Raw genomic sequence first — 23,004 nt, 5'->3', positions numbered from 1 at the left:
AGAAATGTATATTCTATGCAACAAGCTATAATTTCAACCAGAGGTTAAATACAATATTTTAAAGTGACAAACTCTAGTTTTTTAACACTACAACGTAGTTTTCATTATTAAAGTACCGGCCTCGGTGGCTTCGTGGTTAGGCCATCGGTCTACAGGCTGGTAGGTACTGGTTTCGGATCCCAGTCGAGGCATGGGATTTTTAATCCAGATACCGATTCCAAACCCCGAGTGAGTGCTCCGCAAGGTTCAATGGGTAGGTGTAAACCACTTGCACCTACCAGTGATCCATAACTGTTTCAACAAAGGCCATGGTTTGTGCTATCCTGCCTGTGGGAAGCGCAAATAAAAGATCCCTTGCTGCTAATCGGAAAGAGTAGCCCATGTAGTGGCGACAGCGGGTTTCCTCTCAAAATCTGTGTGGTCCTTAACCATATGTCTGACGCCATATAACCGTAAATAAAATGTGTTGAGTGCATCGTTAAATAAAACATTTCTTTCTTTCTTTCATTATTAAAGCCGTTTTGATCATTTAAAGTAGAAGTACTTACATTTTATTATTTAGAATAATAATTTTCGTACACCTGAAGTGGTTTTGGTCATCAAGATTTTTACAGTACCCCAAAATGCATGTTTCATTATTCTAAAAACGCACGTTCGTCTGAGAAGTAATGGTTTTCGAGACAGGCTTTAGTTATTTTTAGACTGCATTTCCCTGTTTAAACATCACAGACTTTAGTTTCTCTCTGTTATAACTGTATCCAGATGTGTGTTTCAGGTTTGTAGATTAATTAAACGTAGTGTACGTTTTCATGGGTTGAAACTAGGGTCTGCTCCTTTAAAGGATTATGTCATATGAACCTTTAAGGTTGGTGATTATAGTGGTTCAGTGAATAAATGTAATAAGGACACTTCTCCCTTACTAACCACTTTTATTAACCACTTACAACTGAGATGTTTGCCCAAAACAGTGCTTGAACTGTAACTGGAATTAGTAGATATTTAATAAAAATATGAAGACAAAGGAATTACAATAAAAATAAAAAAATACATCGAAGCGATATGAATGAAAATACGAATACCAGTGAAGCCACATAAATGGAACATGTACATCGGCCTCGGTGGTGTGGTAGTTAAGCCATCAGAATTAACGCTGGTAGGTACTGGGTTCGCATCCCAGTACCGGCTCCTACCCAGTGCGAGTTTAACGATTCAGTGTGTAGGTGTAAGATCCTCACGCCGACTTCTCTCCCATTAACACTTAACCACTATAACCCACCGTCCTGGACAGGTGTGTGCCCAGGATATCGTGCTTGAACTTTAATTAAGTATAAATGAAATGAATTAAAATGAATGGAAAGGGGGTTGCCGGCGAAGTTAGATGGATAAGAAGTTGATCATGAGAGATGAAACCGTGTCAGTAGGTTTTATGACAAAATTAATCTTAAATACAAACATCAATGATTGCTCGTACACAAACAGTTAACGGCTAAGGTGTCCCAAGCGGTGTGTAAACATATGAATATATATCACTTGTATCAGGAAGTTCTTTTATGCAGACGTATAGACGAGGGTCTGTGCATGAGTGTTTTTGTGGATTATACTAATAACTTGGTATGTACAACTGTTTAGCTTGTTTTTATGTTATATTACATGGTCGTTGGCAATAAACTCGAATGTGGTAGAATAATTAGATATTAGTGCAAGCTTTGTTAGTTTTTTTGTTCCAACCAAAAGTAAAGTTTGTTTTATTTAACGACGCCACTAGAGCACATTGATTTTTTATCGTATCATCGATTATTGGACGTCAAACATATGGTCACTCTGACACTGTTTTTAAGAGGAAACCCGCTGTCGCCACATAGGCTACTCTTTTACGACAGGCAGCAAGGGATCTTTTATTTGCGCTTCCCACAGGCAGGATAGCACAAACCATGGCCTTTGTTGAACCGGTTATGGATCACTGGTCGGTGCAAGTGGCTTACACCTACCCATTGAGCCTTGTGGAGCACTCACTCAGAGTTTGGAGTCGGTATCTGGATTAAAAATCCCATGCCTCGACTGGGATCCGAACCCAGTACCTACCAGCCTGTAGACCGATGTCTAACCACGACGCCACCGAGGCCGGTTTGTTCCAACCAGTGCGCCACGCCTGGTATATCAAATCCTGCCCAATCGGTGGCATTCCCAGTCTGGAGCTCGTCGCGGTAAGATGTGTTTGTGCACACTGCACGTGCTTTCGCGGCTTGACTTGGGGATCCTTCACTTTTGTTGTTTTTATCAGTGAAGTGAAGTTTTCTACTGGGATGTATGCGGCCATTGGAACTGATTGAACGCTGGAACGTTTCTCGTTTCGACAGTCTGCACCACCAGGTTGGATTCTTTTTTAGCGAGATTCTTTGCCTCCGCGTAATTTTTCCGTCTGACTATGTTGACTTTCTTTTTTCGTGACTCGTATGACGGCCATTCTGCAGAACGCCACAGTTGTTCGCGTTTAGTCTCTGCATGTCTGAGCCTGTCCTAGCAGCACTGGAAGATTGACCGTCCCACTCTAAGAAGAAATAGGAAGCGGGGTCGGCCCCTACTACTCTTTGCTGGACTTTACTTTGTTTTATTGTGATACCATCTCGTATCCTCCGGAGTCGGGCCCGTCCGCACCACTATACCAACCTATGACGACTGGACTATACCCTAGTCTGATTCTCTCTCTCGTTCAGACGGACCCGGCTTCTCAAGATCTGTATTTCAACACAGCACTACACCTTCAACATCTATCGACTGTCAATCTAGGGGTTTTCTTGATGGGATGTAACCCATCTCGTCCCTACAAGCTGTGCACCCTAACGGCCTTAACGAGGCCACTCACGTGGACATATAGATCCTCTCTTCTATCTCTTATTTATGTTTGGACTGTCCTTCTAAAATAATATAAATATTCGACCGAGCAGTCAATTCTTTTTATTTTTGGCTTGTAACGTTCTTTTTTTCTTTCTTTTTTTAAATTCTATTAACTTTTTTTTTACTAATTGCTATTTTCAAAATTCTGTCCATTTTCAACTCTACCCCCCCCCCCCCCCCCCCCCCCCATCTTATCCAATTTCATTTTGACCACCCGATCTAATCTAGCGACCAAATTTAATGAGTAGAATTTTCTTTATTAAGTATATTAGAGATGCGCATCAAAATTTAAAGGCCCACTATTTAATTTTTGGATGTAAATTTCAAAATTGTCCGCTTAATTTTTTTTTCTGTCCCGGGACAAGCCCCTGGCTATCCAGAGACAGGCCCCGGGACGGACATGCTGGAAATTCTAGTGGTATATGAGCATGAAAAAATTATTCGCACTCGCACTCGCCAATCGGTGGCACTCGTCGTTAGCATAGCATATAGCTACCAAGGCCATAGTTGAATATACTGACTACAATATGTTTCACCAAAAAGATATAAAAGGTGAAAAATTATATATAATAGGTATTGCATCAGACATAATTTTAGATATTGATGCGTCATATTGTGAAATGGCCTCTGAGTGTCTAACATAAAGGTGTTTAATTGAGGCTTTCCGGGGTCCTTGGATGTTATAACCCTGATCAAACAACTTCTTTACGAACAATATGTCAGTCTTTAGAATGTGATAGTAGTAGTAGTTTATTTACTTTAAGCTGTGTGGCTCATAAGCATACAAGTATATACAATATTATAAGTCTTATATAAATAATCATCAGAATAAACATAAACATGTGGATGTGTATTTGGAGGATGGACAGTTGTACATGTTGCGATCTTACATGTAATGCATATTTTAAATATTTTCCAAGGTTACAAAGTTGTTTTTTATTCTGAACAGACAGTAATTGTGTTAATTTAAAAACAGATGGTCTTGACCAGTAGTTTTTTTTTTTACATACAATACGCAAATATGCAAATACAATGGACATTAAAATAAAATGAAATTCATCTTCAATGTTATCCAGATTACACATACATTTTCTCTGTGATCGTTCAGTTCCACAATACCTTCCTTGTTCAATGAGTAATTGGTGCGATGAAACACGAAATTCTTTGATAAGAGATGAATAACAAATAGGTAATGATATCCTCAGATAATATTGTAAACAAAAAGTATCTGTTAAATACCTTAAAAGATTATTATATTTGATATAGTGCTAGGTGCACATTAAATCACTACTTTCTACGTCCATTCGGACTAAATGTTGTAGAACATTACTCGTAAATTCTACGTTTTCTTTTCATTTTTGTTATATGCATATTGTATTGAAAGTGATAGAACAGTCGTTTTGCTTTACTTGTATATTCTTTTCTTCTTTTTCATTCTTTTTCTTTTCTTCTTTTTATATATTTTTAAGAGTTTTGCATCAGAGAAATAGCAACCACATTGTTTCACACTCCAGGGTTGAAGCGATATTCATAACCTTATCCTGGGCTAGCCACCCTTTCAAACATGGATGAACAGTTCAGAAGGTAAATATTTTTGTAGTCTTGAATTGTTTAGTTAATCTTAAGCTGTTGTGTGCATTCACTGACAAGTCAAAATGTTTAGTATTTTTTATAAAATACAGTATTATTTTGTATTAGCTAACAAATATTGAATAATGTCATTAAAATTGTTTTCGGAAAATCATCAAATAAAAAATACACAACTGTGTCAGTATAGCAAAATAGTGTGCATAATTCAAGATGGTCACTATACGCCAAATCCATACCTCTATCGTGCTTCCAAATTTCTGAACTTGTAGATAAAAACGTGTTACTTTTTTAATGTCATATGTAAATAAAGGCAATTAATTAAAAAAAATTAGGGGTGCTATCTCTCTAACGTTGGGTCTCCACGAGGACTCGAGTACCCGTACAAGTGAGACAATGTATAGCATTAGTTTTAGCAGTAAATAATCAGCAATACAACTTACACAATAATTATATGATCATGCGTCAGTTTCTCGTTTTAATCTGGCCATCCGTCACAATTCCGAATGTAACAATCGGTTTCTAATGCAATGCAATGTCATGATTTGGCATTCATGTTCAGCGCTGGAATTAATATGCATAATGCTATTTTACTTTATTCCTTAGTCTCATTATCATCTAGTAAGGTCTAGTAAGTATCGGGTACTCGGGTCCGGGTCGAATTTGACCCTTTAGTACTCAAGTCCAATAGTTTGGACTCGTGGAGGCCCTACTTTCACTGCCCATCATTCCTCTGAGGCTAGTTCAAGGGGACTAATTTTTTTTAGCTCCCCTTAGCATTTCAATGTATATGGTATTAACATAGTAATATCCTAAATGGCTCCCCATAATCCATATCTACAGTTCTCACGAGTGATGCTTTATCCAATTCAGAAAAAATTAATGTGTCCAATAATTGAATTCGTCCACAATTATATAAACTCATAGTTTGTGGGCTACAAGACTTAGTATGCCATGCAGTATAGCATTCACCTACTGGTATGCAACATTCTGTGCCCCAACTAGGATACAAATCCACTATCTACCAGCTGTCTGTCTGATGGCCTGTTCGTTTGTTCATAATAATCGTACGTGCCAATCTAGACTCAAATGTCCATAATCAGCAGCAGCCTGTCAGGAATCGGCAAGTTCAAGAGTTGAACAAAGATTTTGATGAACAGTCAGATCAGGGTTTAAATAATAGCACTGTATATTTACTACTCTTGTACCCACTTACATTGATGCCTTTTTGCATATATGTATGTGTGAATCTATGTATGTACATATGTGTATGTATCGGAGGACATCCGGGTACGTGTGTACGTATTTGTTTGTGTATGGATATATGTGTTGTATATTTATAATATGTACAGCAGTGATTTGGGGCTCCCATCCCTGACACTGCTATTTTGGTGATCTGAGACAATAATAATTTAAAAAAAAAATAATAATAATAATAATAGCACTTTAAGTGTATAATTATTTTGATTTCCATTGCGCGCACACTTTTTACATTTCGGACAGTCTTTCAGTGGGAATTCTGTATTCAGTGGGAATTCTGTATTCAGTGGGAATTCTGGTGTACAGAGGGTTTGGTTTTGATGGGCTTCACTGTATATATGTTTCAGACCATCGTTCAATGGTACTAGATGGCCTAGAGACAGTCCAGTGGCAGAGACATACGATGTGCGCAACAGCACCACCCAGATGATTCTCCTTAACAACAGGTCCAAGGTAAAGTGTTTATACGTATATAAGAATTGTTTTTGTTGTGTTATGTTTTGCTTTTGCTTTTTGTTTGCTTTGTTTTTGGTTTTTTATTTGTTTTGGGGATTTTTGGGTGGTTGTTTTGTTTTTGTTAGGTTTTTAGGGAGGGGGGGGGTAAATTTATCGATGTATAACAGTTAGTCATTGTATAAAATCGTATAATGTAGCGAAACGATTTTATACTACATTTGTGACTGTTATAAATCTATAAATTTATAAAAAGTCACAAACAATTCTGGCACACAGAATCACACTTTTTTCACAGTTCCATGATTTTCCCATTTTTTGACAATAAAATTGACCCCTTTTCAATATAAAATCCTGGCTACGTCAGTGCGTGAAGCCATTCGTACATCTTGCTTACTCATAATTATCCCCCGCCTGCTATCGATTCCGGCCAGACCGCTGGTGCTCTCTGGCACCTGCCTGTGCGAGTGTGAATAATTTTTATATGCTCATATACCACTTCGAGTTTCGAGCATGTTCGTCCCGGGGCCTGTCTCTGGATAGCCAGGGGCTTGTCCCGGGACAGAAACAAATTAAGCGGACAATTTTGAAATTTACATCCAAAAATTAAATAGTAGGCCTTTAAAATTTTGATACGCATCTCTAATATAATTAATAAAGAAAATTTACTCATTAAATTTGGTCGCTAGATTAGATCGGGTGGTCAAAAAGAAATTAGATAAGATCGGTGGCCTGACTCGGAATGGAGGGGGGGGGGGGGGGGTAGTGTTGAAAATGGGCAGAATTTTGAAAATAGCAATTAGTAAAAAAAAGTTAATAGAATTTAAAAAAAAATAAAAAAAAAATAAAAAAAATTGACTGCTCGGTCGAATATTTATATAATTTGGAGCATTTTAGAAGGACAGTCCAAAAATAAATAAGAGAAAGAAGAGAGGATCGGACTATTTAATAATATTAAAAAAAGAAAGTAATTTCGACATAAACTTTTGAACGAAGGTCTAAAAGTTTAAAGTCCGATCTATATGTCCACGTGAGTGGCCTCGTTAAGGCCGTTAGGGTGCACAGCTTGTAGGGACGAGATGGGTTGCATCCCGTCAAGAAAGCCCCTAGATTGACAGTCAATAGACGTTGAAGGTGTAGTGCTGTGCTGAAATACAGATCTTGAGAAACCGGATCAGTCTGAATGAGAGAGAGTATTAGACTAGGGTATAGTCCAGTCGTCATGGGTTGGTATAGTGGTGCGGACGGGCCCGACTCCGGAGGATACGAGATGGTATCACTATAAAGCAAAGTAAAGTCTAGAAAAGAGTAGTAGGGGCCGACCCCGCTTCCTATTTCTTCTTAGAGTGGGGTGGTCAGTCTGCCAGTGCTGCTAGGACAGGCTCAGACCCACCCCAACCCTTTCCTGTCCTGGACGGAGGAGCCGGCCGAGACCGACACCTGTGCCCATGACAGCTGTGCGCTACAGCAGCTTGCTCTGAATGTGCACGTTAAACCCTATGATCTGACCTGACCTCATAATTATTAATTAATTGTTTTTAATTTCTTTTTTCTTTTTTTTTAGTTACCTAGATTAAGAGGATACAAGAAGAGAACGGAAGCTATGCAGTGAGATATCAGTTCACTTCAGATATGATTTTAAATGAAGAAATCACAACATCAGTGCCAAGTTACATACACTTGCATGGTTTGGGTTTTCTTTCTTAAATTGGAATGCTTTATACAAACTGTATGATTATATGGGAGGTGGTTTGGTTGGGGGTTATAAATGAAAAAGTAAATCTCTAGAGATCGAAATAAAAATAAAGATTTATTTTTGTTTTAATCTGTTTACAAAAAACACACACAAAAAAACGAACAAACAAACAACCCACACCTCAACTTGCAAAGGAACCATAGGCATAGCCTACGGGCTCCCATTTTTGTAGGGGGACAGGCTGGGTTTTGCTCGAATTAAACAAAAATGCCCAAATCTGGATAACAACATTTATTCACAGTAGCATTAGCCTACTACCAAACAACTATATAGGGTTGGAAACGAATCGCTAAGAATTTTTACATAGGGATTACAACTAATTTTGAGGGTAGCATGGTGGAAATACATAATAAAAAGGTATCGGGTGAGGAGATATTCCCCGAATATCTGTATAATGTTTGCCGGAATTTGAAGTTTTGTTCCAGGACTAGGGGGCAGGGAGGGGTGACAGTGGTGAAATTCCGATCTCACACTGGTAGAAGCACTGAACAATTCCTAACACATCGGGTAAAATATATACTATTTGAATAATAACTTTTATCTTTTGCTGTATAGATAGACTAGACGACAAGGTTTTATTTAACAAAACACTAGAGCACACTGATTTATGAATCACCGGCTACTGGATGTCAAACATTTGGTAATTTCGACATATACTCTTAGAGAGGAAACCCGCTACATTTTTCTATTAGTAGCAAGGGATCTTTTGCATGCACCATTCTACAGACAGGATAGCACATACCACGGCCTTTGATATACCAGTCGTGGTGCACTGGATTGAGCGAGAAATAGCCCAATGGGCCCACCGACGGGGACCGATCCTAAACCGACTGCGCATCAAACGAGCGCTTTACCACTGGGCGACAAGGTAGGCCTAATGAAACAATAAAGTTGTCAAATAAAACGGTCCATGTCATTTTTATTTATTTTTGTAATTTGTAGGATTGCAGTATAAACAATATAACTGGTTGCCAAGAAAAAAAGGGCACATTGGCTCGTTAAATGGACATCTTAATAAATTTTTAATATTTGCAGTTAATATGAATGCGTTTGTGTATATAGCATAGTGTACGAACGAAAGTGTACACTAAATGACTAGCTGCGGTTTTTTGAGCGTTGAGGCCCGTTGGAGCATTTGGGGTTTTTTAAAGTGGGATAGGCACGGAACGAGATGTGTAGTGAGGTCCGGGGGCATGCTTCCCCGGGGAAAATGTTAAAACTGGATGTCTATAAACGCCTTTTCTTGACATTTGAATAGCAAAATTAGCCATTTTTAAACAATAATTTTAAAACTTATTTTAAGCATTATTTTGCATAGTAATATAATCTAAGAATGTGTATTTTTCCCTTTGGCATCTTGATAGCAAAATTAGCCATTTTCAGACGGTGATCTCTTCCTCTTTTGGAGTTTTATAAACCAAAAAAATATTATTTAGAATAGTTCAAACCCGTTACTCGTAGATCTCAATAACTAAATGGTGAATTTTAGCGTTGACTGGGGGTGAGAGAACTGGGAGGGGGACCCGGGAAAAAGCCATAGAATCAACTTTATATTAAGTATGACTATCATATATTTCATTGTAATTTGACTTTGATAACTTTTTTTAAAGGGCACTATTCTAGGGATGGATCATTCTAGGTAGGACAAATATAGCCTACAAAGAAAAAAAACACGATACAAAGGGGCACTTGTAAATTAAAACTTTAAAAGGCACTATTCTTGGAAGGGCACTATTCTAGAGACAGCTGTCTAGGTAGGGCAGATATACACGTATAAAAATTATAGAGCATATTGTTCATTAGTAATTTCAAAGCAAAAACTATTAGGCTATCACTATACAACTTTAAGGCACTCATTACTCGCGTTAGACAATTATTAATGTGGTGAATCCCATTGAGACTCAGTAACATAACACACGTATGCAAGCTTGCGCATACACGCACAAATTAACTTCATGCAGCTAAAAATTCTTGCGTGCAAAACAATTTTTATACAAACAAAAAGGGCACTTGAACATTTTGAGGGCACTTGAAACATTTCGGGGAGGGGGGGAGTGTCCCCCTGGTCCCCCTCCTCCCACTGGGGCCGCCTCTGACTTTACACTGCTCAGGTCGAATGGCTAAGCCTCGCGGTGTTTGTCATTCTAGACTTTGCAGGATAAAGTCAATATGTTAAGAAAGTAATCAGTTATTCTCTATATATTTTCATTCTGTAGCATAGATCTACTTATTATCTATAGACAATTCATATAGGATCATGAAAGTTTGCTTGCAAGTACAACTTGGTATAATGTTGTGTTGCGTACTATAATTAGGTCACTGTGGATCTTGTTTCTCTAAAGTATACAGTATTCATTAAATATATCATGTTCTGACTATATAATAATGATTTATGCATATTTTTTTTTCAGTCATCTAGACTACAGCAGACACACAACAGGTTAGTTCGAAGGGACGTAGAAAGTATGGTTCTTTCTACTTCCGAGTAGTGTTACATAGCATATATATATGCGTGTGGCACTAATGTTTCAACCGTTTCTCAACGGAAATAGTGCAACAAATGGACACACAAACCAAAATGTATTGAAGTACTTATTATTAACATAAACAAATCTTCCAACGACAACATTAAATAATGCGCACCCTAAACCGAATTTCGTAATGCCCCGAAAAATATAGTGGAGAATATGTAATATTGGGGTCAGTTTGGTTGTTTATGAGGACGATTGCTATAGGTAGTACTAAACCAAATAACTTCCGGCTGGGTCAAAGTTGGAGGTACACCGAACTTTTGATAGAGAAGTGAACACCACAAGTCCTGTGATTGGTTATAAATGTGAGTGTGTTGGTTGTAAAAAATAATAGATGCATCTGGGTAAAAAAAATGTGCAATTTTATTTCATCTATTACCAATGTGTCAAGTAGCCTTGTGCTTGAAACATGTATGGGGTACCTGTAAAAAAAGAGTACTCGAATTTTGTGCGAAACTAGGGTAGTCATAGACGCTACCCGTTATCTCAGAAACGAGCAGCTTGACCCCCATTTTTTTCTGATTCACTTAAAGTGTAAGGGGTGGTAGTATTTATATCCGTGGGTTTATGTCGGTTGATACGTTGCAGGTAGGAGTTTTAGCCACATATCTTACTATTGTCGTCTATGGGATTTGATTTGGTAGTATACACCCTATATGGCAAGCCAGACCCTCAAATTTAACGAATTGGTTTTACCTGGGCTAGCAAAATAGTATTGTTGGATTTTTTTTAGTCCTCGACTTCTATAGGTTTCATCTCCGTCCTTCTGTTTGTTTGTCTGCCTGTCCGTCCTTCCGTCTGTCCCGCATATAGTTTTCCGGGTGGGTTTTTTTAACGGAGGCCCTTGAACTCAGGAGATGTGGAAATTTGTTTTCCCTACTTTTTGTTTAGAAGGCCTTGAGATATTCAGCTGGCATTTTGTGTATAGCTTTATCATGTACTGTTTCAGATCAAGTTTGACGTTCCCATTTTTGACGGAGTTACGGCCCATGAACTTAGGAGATGCAAAAAATTATTGGGCCCGGTAGTAGACATATATTGCTTTAACAGTACTCTGAGAATGATTGTTTAGTAACTCTATACCAAAATTAGTTTTTCGGCCTTTTTTTCAGAAGACCTTGAGATACTGAGCTGAAATTTTGTATACATCTCTATCATGTACTGCAACAAATCAAGTATAATTTTCGTGGTGATTTACCCACTTTTCACAGAGTTATAGCCCTTGGGTTTAGGAGATATGAAAAATTGTTGGGCCTGGTAGGGGACATGTATTGCTTTAGGGTACTCTCAGAATACTTGTTTATAACCCTATGCCTGAAGTTAATACCCTAATGTGATAGACTTTTGGAAGGAGTAGCTTTTTGGTTGATATATCACTTCGTAAACTCGTTCCAGCCAGTGCTCCACAACTGGTGTAACAAAGGCTGTGGTATGTACTATCCTGTCTGTGGGAGGGTGCATATAAAAGATCCCTTGCTGCTAATCGAAAAGAGTAGCCCATGAAGTGGCAACAGCAGGTTTCCTATCTCAATATCTGTGTGGTCCTTAACCGTATGTCCGACGCCATATAACCGTAAATAAAATGTGTTGAGTGCGTCGTTAAATAAAACTGTTCCTTCCCACTTCATAAATATAACCAGGTGAGGACAAAATCGTATACAATATTTTGTGGTTGGGGAAACAAAATGTACCAAAAGCCGATGATTAATAAATGTGCTGTAGTGGAGTCTTTAAACAAAACAAACTTTAACTTTAATCACTGTTAGGGATGACGTTGTTTTCAAAATAAACGTGTTTGCTGTATATATTCTACTGAGCACAACGTTGTTGTTGTTTTTCAGCCCGACCACAAGTGAAGCGTGATGCACACATGAAGTGTCTCAACTCGGACAGTCCAGGGTTCACTCCAAAACATAACGTTGATCTTGGTTGGGTCAATGCGTCAAAGAGACCACCACAAAAGTTCCCAAGTATGTAGTCCAGACTCCTTCTCACAGGGTAGCCCATGAAGTGGCGACAGCGGATTTCCTCTCTCGATATCTGTTTGGTCCTTAACCATATGTCCGACGCCATATAACCGTAAATAAAATGTGTTGAGTGCATCGTTAAATAAAACATTTCTTTCTTTCTTTCTTTCCTTCCCACAGGGAATGCTTTTTTCATACTATGAAATTTACTACAAGTTAACTATTTCTGAGCCGATTGTTTTCTAAATTGTGCACAAAAAGCATTGGGTGGGAGGTGGGTTTGTTGGCTTTTTTTTTGTGTGTGGCTTTTTGTTGTTGTTTTTGTTTGTTTGTTTGTTGTTGTTTTTTGTTATTTCCAAAACACTTTTACTTTTAATTTTTACGTCAATCCAAACTGAAATTATTTACAAAAAAAAACACATTTTTGTAGGAGAATGGGACGGACTATTGTGATGTTCCGATGATCGATTATAATCGAAGCTGAAAATGTCAAACAAAATATCCAGAGTTTGCAGCCAATGTAAGATGTTTCTGACTGACATATTCTTTTTGGCGACAAAAATTCTAAAAAAGAAAATATCTCTAATATGTAATGTTAGCCATCAAAAGGCTCTCTAAGTAGTAAACATAAAACATGTTACAAAGGCAGCAAACTCAGGACTGTCCCCTTTAATAGCACAGACCCTAGTTTTTAAACACTAATGCATATTTTTCACTATTATAGCCATTTATGATCACTGAAATCAAACTTTACTTATATATTATTGTTTAGAATATCGATTTCCGGACAACCGAAGTGTTTCTGGTTTTCTTGGTGTTTCTAATATCACAAAATGCATTTTTCATATTTTTGAAAAACGCACGTGCGTCTGAGAAATAAATGTTATGGAGTCGAGCTTTAGTCTGTTTTTAACGATATTTCACCATTTCAATGTCACGGACTCTTGTTTCAGTCTCTTGTAACGTTATCCAAATGTGTTACAGGTTTGTAACTTAACAAACTTAATGTCCATTTTAACGGGTTGAAACTGGGGCCTGCGCCTTTAATGTTGAAATTAATACTTTGTCGGATATAGACCAGTTCACCTGATTCATGGTGCATGGTTCTTCATCAGTACATATAATTCTAACCAATTATTTTATCAACCAGTTGATCCAAACTGATTGTTATAACTGAGGATCGATGGTAAACTTCAAACTTATTCCTAACAGGGAGCGGGACGTAGCCCAGTGGTAAAGTGCTCGCTTGATGCGCGGTCGGTCTGGGATCGATCTTCATCGGTAGGCCCATTGGGCTATTTCTCACTCCATCCAGTGCACCACGACTGGTATATCAAAGGCCGTGATATGTGCTATCCTGTCTGTGGGATGGTGCATATAAAAATCTCTTGCTACTAATGTAAAACTATTGCGGGTTTCCTCTTCAATACTATTTGTCAAACTTACCAAATGTTTGACATCCAATAGCCGATGATTAATAAATCAATGTGCTCTTGTAGTGTCGTTAAACACAACAAACCTTTTTTTATTTTTTATTCCTAACACTAGTAGTAGAGCACCTCGGGCACATTATTACATACTGCAGCGTAACCAAGAACAAGAAATGCAACGATAATTGCTATTGCTTCAATGGCATTAATGCTTTTGAACTTTTGTTTTGATGTCATCTAATAAAACTATTAAAAGTCACTGATGCTAGTTTTCGATCGAGGTATGTATTGGGTTTGACACATAAATATATCTAAAGCTATACTAAACAAATGCTAGGATCACCAGAAACGCATTAGATTTGTCAGAATTTATACTTCAAGTAAGAAGTGCTTTAATAACTGAACATATTTAAAATCGCAGACCCTGGTTTCAAGCTATGAAAATGGACACTAAGTTTGGTAATCTACAAACCTGTGACACATTTGTATAAAGTTACAAAAAAGTGAATCATTGTGTTTAAACAGGGAAATGCCCTCTAAACTTAGACTAGAACTCCTCTTCATAACCGTTACTTTTCAGAAGTACGTGCATTTAAAAAAAAAAATGGAAAATGCATTTCGTTGTACATTGTATTACAAACACCAAGATGACTTTAAACACTGGGATCTATGGAAATGGAAAATCTGCACAATAAAATATTTTATTTCAGTCATCAAAAACGGATACAATAGTAAAAAAAATACCCTGCTATGTTTAAAAACTAGGGTGAATTATTTTAATGACAACACAATAGTCCATGACTTGCGGGACATGTATCTTGCCAGAGATTTCGTCTGCATGTCTACGGGTCATTTTATACTTAGTTTTAGAGAATAATAGTAGTTAGGAGGCCTGTATAGCCTCAAGACCTACTTTCTGTGACCTTGACCTACTTTCCCGTGACCTTGACGACCTTGTTACGGGAAAGTAGGTCAAGGTCATAGAAGGTAGGTCATGAGGCTATACAGGCCTCCTTACTACTACTAATACTTTATTTCATTTTGTATCCCATTTTTCATGTTTAGTTAAATATTGGATAACCGCCCCTTCCCATTATTATCCAGATGGATCGAGTGTGAACCTAAGAAGACACAACTGGTGCATGGCGGCAGGTAATAATGCATTGCCATGGGAGTGGCCGCGTCACAAGAACCGAGGTTCACACTTGGTCCAGATGCTTCAAGACTCGCAGCTTGTGGAGGAACTGAACAAGACTGGAGGTAATAAAGACTTGGTGAGCCTCGCCCGCATCTACAGTGTGGAGAATCTGAGGCAACTTATGCATAGCCAGTATATGAAGATATTCAGACGAGGGGAACACAGAGGTATTCTCACAGTAAAGATTGTTTTGTTTAAAGACATCACTAGACTCTAGAGCACATTGATTTATAAATCATCAGCTATCAGGGTTACACTGGAACAAATTTTGGTTTAGCCAATTTTAAAATATTATAAAAAAATTGTTAATTTAAAGAATATTTTATTAGCCAAAGACTAAATCTTGTAGTCACTTTGTATAAATATTAGCAATTGGCTAATTTGTCCATGAACAGGGCGAACATAGGGCTATTGGATGTCAAATATTTTGTAATTTTGACATTTAGTCATAGACTAGAAACCTGCTACATTTTGTTTCATTAGTAGCAAGGGGTCTTTTATACACACCATTCCACAGACTGGATAGCACACACCACGACCTTTGATATACCAGTCGTAATGCACTAGGGATCGACCCCAGACTGACCGCGCATCAAGCGAGTGCTTTACCACTGGTATACATCTCACCCATGGGGTATTCTTAAAAACCTGAGTGTACTGCTAAAGTTGCAGAGCTATTGTTAGTATGTTTCCGACTACAGCCTTTTTAACATCTTAAATTACATATATATAAATATATATTCTGTTAAGAATATCAGTTCTTAATAAAAAATATAAAAAAATATAAAAAAATACCACGGCCCAATCTGATTAAAATTAGCTCTACTGGGTTTACCAGTAGATCTAATAGCATTGCGTTGACTTCCATATCCAGGTGACATTTCGTCTATAAATAACAAGTTTAATATCGACCAATTACTCTTTGCCTTTTATAGCGATATTCGGGAGCATACAAATTCATACATATCGGGCGAGACTATTTATGGCGAAAAAACGGAGGGAAAAGTGCAGTAATATATTCTGGATTGTATACTAGTATAAACAGATTTTATGGCTATACCATCACGGTTTTTTGTTTCGTCTTGAAACGAATTTTATATAAAATTTTATATTGCAATTAGTGTCCGGCATACTTCGTAATTCACCCGAATCATTTCGTATACCCTCGGCATAATCCCGAATGTTTTCAAATTCTTTTCAAATCACTGGCATGATTTTGCAAGTAAGGTTTTGATTGGTCGAATGAAAGGTCAACTGGACATGAGCATCAACGGGCTGCTGTTAGATCCACATGTAATAGTGGATCTAATTTTAATTAGATTGACTATAGCCTGACCCACCATATTTGCAGTGGATGCGTTAATTGGCATAGTGTTATTTGGTTGATGAAATACATACATAACTACATGTACATGTTAGATAAACTCAGTTTATGACAATAAAAACAAGTGTTATTTCTAGAAATTGCCTAAATGCAGTTATCCCATGATTTTGAAGAGTAATCAGGGGTGGCGTAGACGTGATTCATTTTACAACATAGAGTGTTATACAGATGTTCTCTTTAGATTATATTTACCATTACCAGGGGCGGCACAGTGTAAAAAATAATGTTACGGCTCGTGGTGGCCAGACTCGCCTTTCAAATTACTTGTACGGACATTTTCACAGATATAACAAATATACCCACACACACATACACAAAAGTGGTACGGCCATGCCGCACCTCTTTGAAAAGTGGTACTGTGCCGCCCCTGGTAATGGTAAATATAATCTAAAGAGAACATTTGTATAACACTCTATGTTGTAAAATGAATCACGCAGATTACATTATATGTATTGCTTTATTGCTTTTATGTCAGGTGTGTTCACCTCCAAACAGTGTGAGAACTTAGAGCGGTATCTGTCTGGCTGTCGAAAAAATCACCATATTCTAGCGCCTCTATTGAGAGGTTCCGTGTCATCAAGGTACTTAACTAGTTATAGTACACCAATGGGTGGATGGATGAAAGATTATTTGTTTTAAAAATTTTCAATGAATAAAAGAACAACTGTATGTTACATAATAACCCACAGTAGTTTGTGAATGACTAGAAGTATTCGTTCATTGGCTGTGTCTCATATATAATTTCAACCCATACCTCAAATTTTAGCATTTTCTAAAAGTAACATAGTACAAAAACGGATTCCTTTTTTGGAAGGTTTTTGTTTAACTTATGAACCTTAACTCATTGCAAGACATCATAGCCTAACTATCTATGGTCGATGTTTTTCTGCAATACAAAATTATCCAGGCTTCATTTGAGATTTCATGCCTTTAATTTACATTAAATTACATTAAATTATTTCACTTTTTCTTTGTGGGCTTGTAATCATTACTTTATTGAGATTTACTCAAGTATGAAAATTATATTTTTAAAGCACATAATGTCTGTTTATCCAAATTTTCAGAACCCAAAATGAGCCTGGGACTCAATATTCAATCAATTTGTCAATGGCCAAGAAAAGGGGAACGAGTAAAACTAGAACCTCAAACAGTGAAAAAAAGAATCCCGCATCATATCAAGGTCATACAGCTTCAAAGAAAACCAAGACAAGTTCAGAGAAAAGGGATACCACGGCATCTAAAAAGGGTACAACTTTGAACAAAGATCATGCTGAGTCTGAAGAAGATGAAGAACCTGATGATCCTCAAACTGAACTGCATTACCCGTTACCAAGACAAGGTCACGGGCGACCCATGCCTCGACTTGGACGTGGATCAGTTGTGAGCAAGGAGGGTAAGCCATCACTTTATTATCACTAGAGGACATTGATTTATTAATCGTGGACCATTGGATGTCAAACATATGATAATTCTGATATGTCAGGCCCGTAGGAATCTGGGGTGGAGTGTAAGGTGAAATCGGCCGCCGTCCCCCGTCCCCACCCCCATGAGACGACAAAAATGTACGGGGTTTTTTAATCCTAGTATATATAAATAAAGACAAAAAATATAGCTTGTGCCCCTCCCTCAATAGAGGCTATGTCCTCCCTCCCCATCTCCAGACAGCAAATAGGTCAGTGCATACAACTTCCTTTGATATTAGGTTGAGCCAGGTTAAAATTCAATCAGTGGATATGGTATTCAATCCTTTAAATGAAGCACCTCAGACAGTCGCTCTATTGCCTGAGCTAGATCCTGCTCCCATCAAAAAAAAAATTAAATTAAAAGAGTTATTTATGTCCATGCATTTTTATATTATGAACACATTTTAAAGGGTACATTTTAAAATGTGTTAGCAGTAAACGCTGATGATTATACTTTTTTTTACCTTTCAGACAGGAAAAATCAAGACGAGAATATCGACTCCGATTTTAGTAGTGATAGCGAGTCCATCAAAGGAACAGAAACATATTACAAGAAACCAGTTGAAATTGAGAAAACAGCAGAGGACAAGCCAAAAGAAGAAACGAAAGTTCAGCCTCGTTCCGGTGGTGGAGGAGGCGAAGGAGAAAAACTAAACTCTGAAGAGGATGATAATGAGGACGACAGGACCAGCGAGAAATCTACTGACGACAAGAACAACACATCGTATTCAGATGACAAGGACGACAGGACCAGCAGGACCAGCGAGAAATCTACTGTCGACAAGAACAACAAATCGTATTCAGATGACAAGGACGACAGGACCAGCGAGAAATCTACTGACGACAAGAAATCTACTGACGACAAGAATGACGACAAGAACAACAAATCGTATTCAAATGACAAGGACGACAGGACCAGCGAGAAATCTACTGTCGACAAGAACAACAAATCGTATTCAGATGACAAGGACGACAGGACCAGCGTGAAATCTACTGACGACAAGAACAACAAATCGTAAATCTCTACTGACGACAAGAACAACAAATCGTATTCAGATGACAAGGACGACAGGACCAGCGTGAAATCTACTGTCGACAAGAACAACAAATCGTATTCAGATGACAAGGACGACAGGACCAGCGAGAAATCACTGGACCAGCAAATCGTATTCAAATGACAAGGACGACAGGACCAGCGAGAAATCTACTGTCGACAAGAACAACAAATCGTATTCAGATGACAAGGACGACAGGACCAGCGTGAAATCTACTGACGACAAGAACAACAAATCGTATACAGATGACAAGGACGACAGGACCAGCGTGAAATCTACTGTCGACAAGAACAACAAATCGTATTCAGATGACAAGGACGACAGGACCAGCGAGAAATCTACTGTCGACAAGAACAACAAATCGTATTCAGATGACAAGGACGGCAGGACCAGCGAGAAATCTACTGTCGACAAGAACAACAAATCGTATTCAGATGACAAGGACGACAGGACCAGCGTGAAATCTACTGTCGACAAGAACAACAAATCGTATTCAGATGACAAGGACGACAGGACCAGAGAGAAATCTACTGACGACAAGAACAACAAATCGTATTCAGATGACAAGGAGGAAAAACCGGGAAAATAAAACGCTCGCATTCTTTCAGTTCTAGTTCTTCAGGTCCATCAACCAAACACTCTACCACAGAAAAATCAACAGAAACATTTACAACATATCCAGAAAGATCCATTGTTACAGATACCGGTGAAAATAGAACAAACAAAACCTCGTCTTCTGCGGATTCATTTGATGATATGCCAGGGAAACATTCTGTAACAGAGGAACCAACGACTCAAAATTATTCTTCCGGTATCAATATATCGTCAAAAGTAACGGAAGAACATCCCGATAAAATCGGTTCCGATGCACAAGAAGAAAAGACTTCATTTTCTCGTCAGGATTTTGTTGAAAGGAAATTAAATGTTTTTGTTTAACGACGCACTCAACACATTTTATTTATGGTTATACAGCATCGGACACAGATATATAGAGAGGAAACCCGCTGTCGCCACTTTTAGGGCTACTCTTTTCGATTAGTAGCAAGGGATCTTTTATATGCATCATCACAAACAGGATAGTACATACCACGGCCTTTGTTACACCGGTTGTGGAGCACTGGATGGAACGAGAAATAGCCCAATGGGTCCATCGACGGGAATCGATCCTAGATCGACCGCGCATCAGACGAGCGATGTACCACTGAGATACGTCTTGCCCCTGATTCTGTTGATGTTATAGATGAAAGGCCAAGAGATGTCAATACAGTTGAATACTAACAACCTTTTATGGAGGAGAACACAACTGGCGATTATTTAAAAACGTGCGTGTGGTGATTAACCCTTCTGGTGCTACGCACTTATTAGTCCAACCGGTCTAGCCGTAGGGGACTATAGATTTTGTCCACCTCTGTCTATCTGTCTGTCTGGTAAATGGTTTTCCGTCCTTTCTTTTTCACAATCCCTCAAATATGATGTATTCCTCTGCAATATTGTCCATCCATTTGTCACTGTGTTGTAATTTGAACAACATTTTTGAATTATTGGTTTGTGTTTTTGTTTTATTTTTGTTTGGTATTAAATATTAAATAAACGGCATTTGTAATGGCCCTAGCTGGATGTATAGACATTGTTTTGGAAACAATTCTTGTAATTCTTGACAAACATTCTCCACCTCCCCTACCCCTAACGTTCTGTAACGCATATCATGACTTCCCCTCCCCTAATTTTGAACAACAAAACTTATTCAAAATAAAGTCTGTATATCTGCATAATGCAGAGTCCAATGGGCATTTGGCAATATAGTGGTTGATTCCATGAATCCCTATCGGGTGCCTCGGCCATAGGCGAACAGCCACTCTCGAGGATAATACACCCTTTTTGCACCGTCACAAAGAGGACTACCACTCCAGACTAGTTTACTAAATCAAAGTTAGCACAGGACAGAGCACATTTAAATAAATATAGCTGTGATGACATGGCCACCATGCACTCAAGAATCACTGTCAAAACAGTGATGATATCAGGTGTTCGCGAAATGTGAGCATATCCTGCCCCACCGGTGGCACCTGTTTGATTACTGCTACCACAGCTGTCGTCAAGTCAGTCACTTCATCGAAAACGATGAAAACAAAAATGCATGAGTTTTACCAAAGAGATTAATAATAATAATAATAATAATAATAATAATAAGTATGTACAAGCATGGTATGGTGTTAGTTTGAAATCTGCATTAAATGAGCATGCCCTAAGTTATCTTAGAAGTTGTGATATGTAGACATCAGAAAGTATATTGCTCGACATAAAAGGAAAATAGACAATTCGAAAGTTGAAGTCATTCTTTGTGTCATGTGGCTATTTATAGTTTGGAGGCCAGTGTCACTTTGAATCTATGAATACATCGAGGTATGAACAGGATTTAATACTGTCCGATGTTTAGTTTATTTCAAACTCCTGTGGGTAAATCAACGGTAGCTAATGTTTAACCCTGTTATTATTGAATGATGTCAGATCATCAATAAAGCGTTACGTATTGTAAGTTATTGTTAAACGGCCACATACGAGGAGCGTTGCTATGCCATTTTTACTTCAGTTTTAGTAAAAAAAAAAAAAAAAAAATCAAACATTTGGTAATTCTGACACGTAGTCATCAGAGGAAACCCTCTACATTTTTCCTAATGCAGCAAGGGATCTTTTATATGCACTGTCCCACAGATAGGATAGCACATACCACGGCCTTTGATATACTAAAGTCATGCATCTTGATGGTAACCTATTTACTGATGTTTTAGAATTTTAAATGGTTTAACTATGCTTTAAACAAGAGCAAGGTCCCAATGTAACCTAAGGACCTGGAGAAGGGTACAGTGGTCAGATGAAAGTCGATTCCTGCCCCACACAACGGACGGTCGAACTTGAATATGAAGATATAGAGGCAAGGCCTATTAGCAGCGGAACATTCTGGAAGAGGTTCCCTTCACGAGGAATGGCAGAGAATACCGCGTTTGGTGATCCGTCCTTTGGTGTCTAGCATGAGGAGGTTTGTCCAGTCCGGCATCCAGGCATAGGGTGGATATACCCGATATGGATCAGTGACAGACTGAAACCCGTGTTGAGGTGTTTGTTAACATTTACAGAAGACGTTACCGACTAGCAGGGTCCCGTTCCACGAAGCGATCTTAGCCCTAAGATCAACTTAAGTGCATAGGGTAGCTATGCGCTTAAGGTAATCTTAGGGCTAAGATCGCTTCGTGGAACGGGGCCCAGGTCATTTGTATCAACTGTAGAACAATAGTTATAAATTGTATGACAAATGCTAATTTTCATGTCACTTGGAGGTTCAAGTGATCATAAAAGTATTTCTGTATATCCGTGGCATCATCTCAAGCATTTCTTTTCTTTCAATATTATATATTGCAATCAGATATACATTTAAAATTATAAAAATATTATTGGTATTTTCATAGTACAATATGGCTGTCCGTGTCTGTGGAAAAAATGGGTAGTGCTAAACTTTTGCGGAGGTGTATACTTGATGGGAATGCATATGGAAACGTAGCTTTAGAGGTTCGGTGGAGCTAATTTGTCTTTTTCATCCCTTGCTACTAATTGAAAAATGTATATATCGGCTTTCCTCTCTAAAGCCAAATGTTTGACATCCAATAGCCGGTGATTAATAAATCAGTGTGTTCTAGTGATGTCGTTAAACAAACAAAAAATAAACTTCTTTGTCATTCCCGTGGATGACGTGTTAAAAATTAGTCCTTGCCTTCATTGTTGTTTTAATTTAGTTTTATTTTATTTATTTTCTGTTTTAATAACCGTGATTTTAATATAAAATACGCCCAGAGAACTCGCATATCAGATTATATCAAGTGCCTCCCATAAATTATTGGTAGTGCCAGAATACTTTTTTCAACTATAAATAAAACTAATTGTAATTTAATGTGACATATGTATAAACTCTAACTTCTACGGCCCAAAGAAATCACGTTGGGTAATTGTTGCGTGCCTTCTATACAACGGAG

General features: G+C 38.0%; 2 protein-coding genes across 2 annotated transcripts in view; both read left to right on the top strand.

Moving 5' to 3' along the window:
* The window catches only part of LOC121368634 (uncharacterized protein DDB_G0283697-like), a 29,939-nt gene extending 10,996 nt beyond the window's left edge, over positions 1 to 18,943 (top strand). The window contains exons 2-10 of the mRNA XM_041493373.1: positions 4,365 to 4,479; positions 6,090 to 6,195; positions 7,760 to 7,803; positions 10,363 to 10,391; positions 12,324 to 12,452; positions 14,984 to 15,244; positions 16,937 to 17,042; positions 17,526 to 17,854; positions 18,396 to 18,943. Coding sequence (XP_041349307.1) covers positions 4,460 to 4,479; positions 6,090 to 6,195; positions 7,760 to 7,803; positions 10,363 to 10,391; positions 12,324 to 12,452; positions 14,984 to 15,244; positions 16,937 to 17,042; positions 17,526 to 17,854; positions 18,396 to 18,943 — 1,572 coding nt within the window. The 5' untranslated portion in view covers positions 4,365 to 4,459. The remainder of the gene's footprint in view (positions 1 to 4,364; positions 4,480 to 6,089; positions 6,196 to 7,759; positions 7,804 to 10,362; positions 10,392 to 12,323; positions 12,453 to 14,983; positions 15,245 to 16,936; positions 17,043 to 17,525; positions 17,855 to 18,395) is intronic.
* Positions 18,944 to 19,043: 100 nt separating this feature from the next.
* On the top strand, positions 19,044 to 19,568 carry LOC121368633 (putative uncharacterized protein DDB_G0281733). The gene has a single exon (XM_041493372.1). It carries the CDS (start codon positions 19,044 to 19,046, stop codon positions 19,566 to 19,568), a length of 525 nt encoding a protein of 174 aa, XP_041349306.1.
* The last annotated feature ends 3,436 nt before the right edge of the window (positions 19,569 to 23,004 follow it).

Source organism: Gigantopelta aegis, chromosome 3 (assembly GCF_016097555.1).
Source record: "Gigantopelta aegis isolate Gae_Host chromosome 3, Gae_host_genome, whole genome shotgun sequence".
NCBI lineage: Eukaryota > Metazoa > Mollusca > Gastropoda > Neomphalida > Peltospiridae > Gigantopelta > Gigantopelta aegis.
Note: the sequence above shows the minus strand (reverse complement) of the source record. Positions and strands in the feature narration are given on the sequence as shown.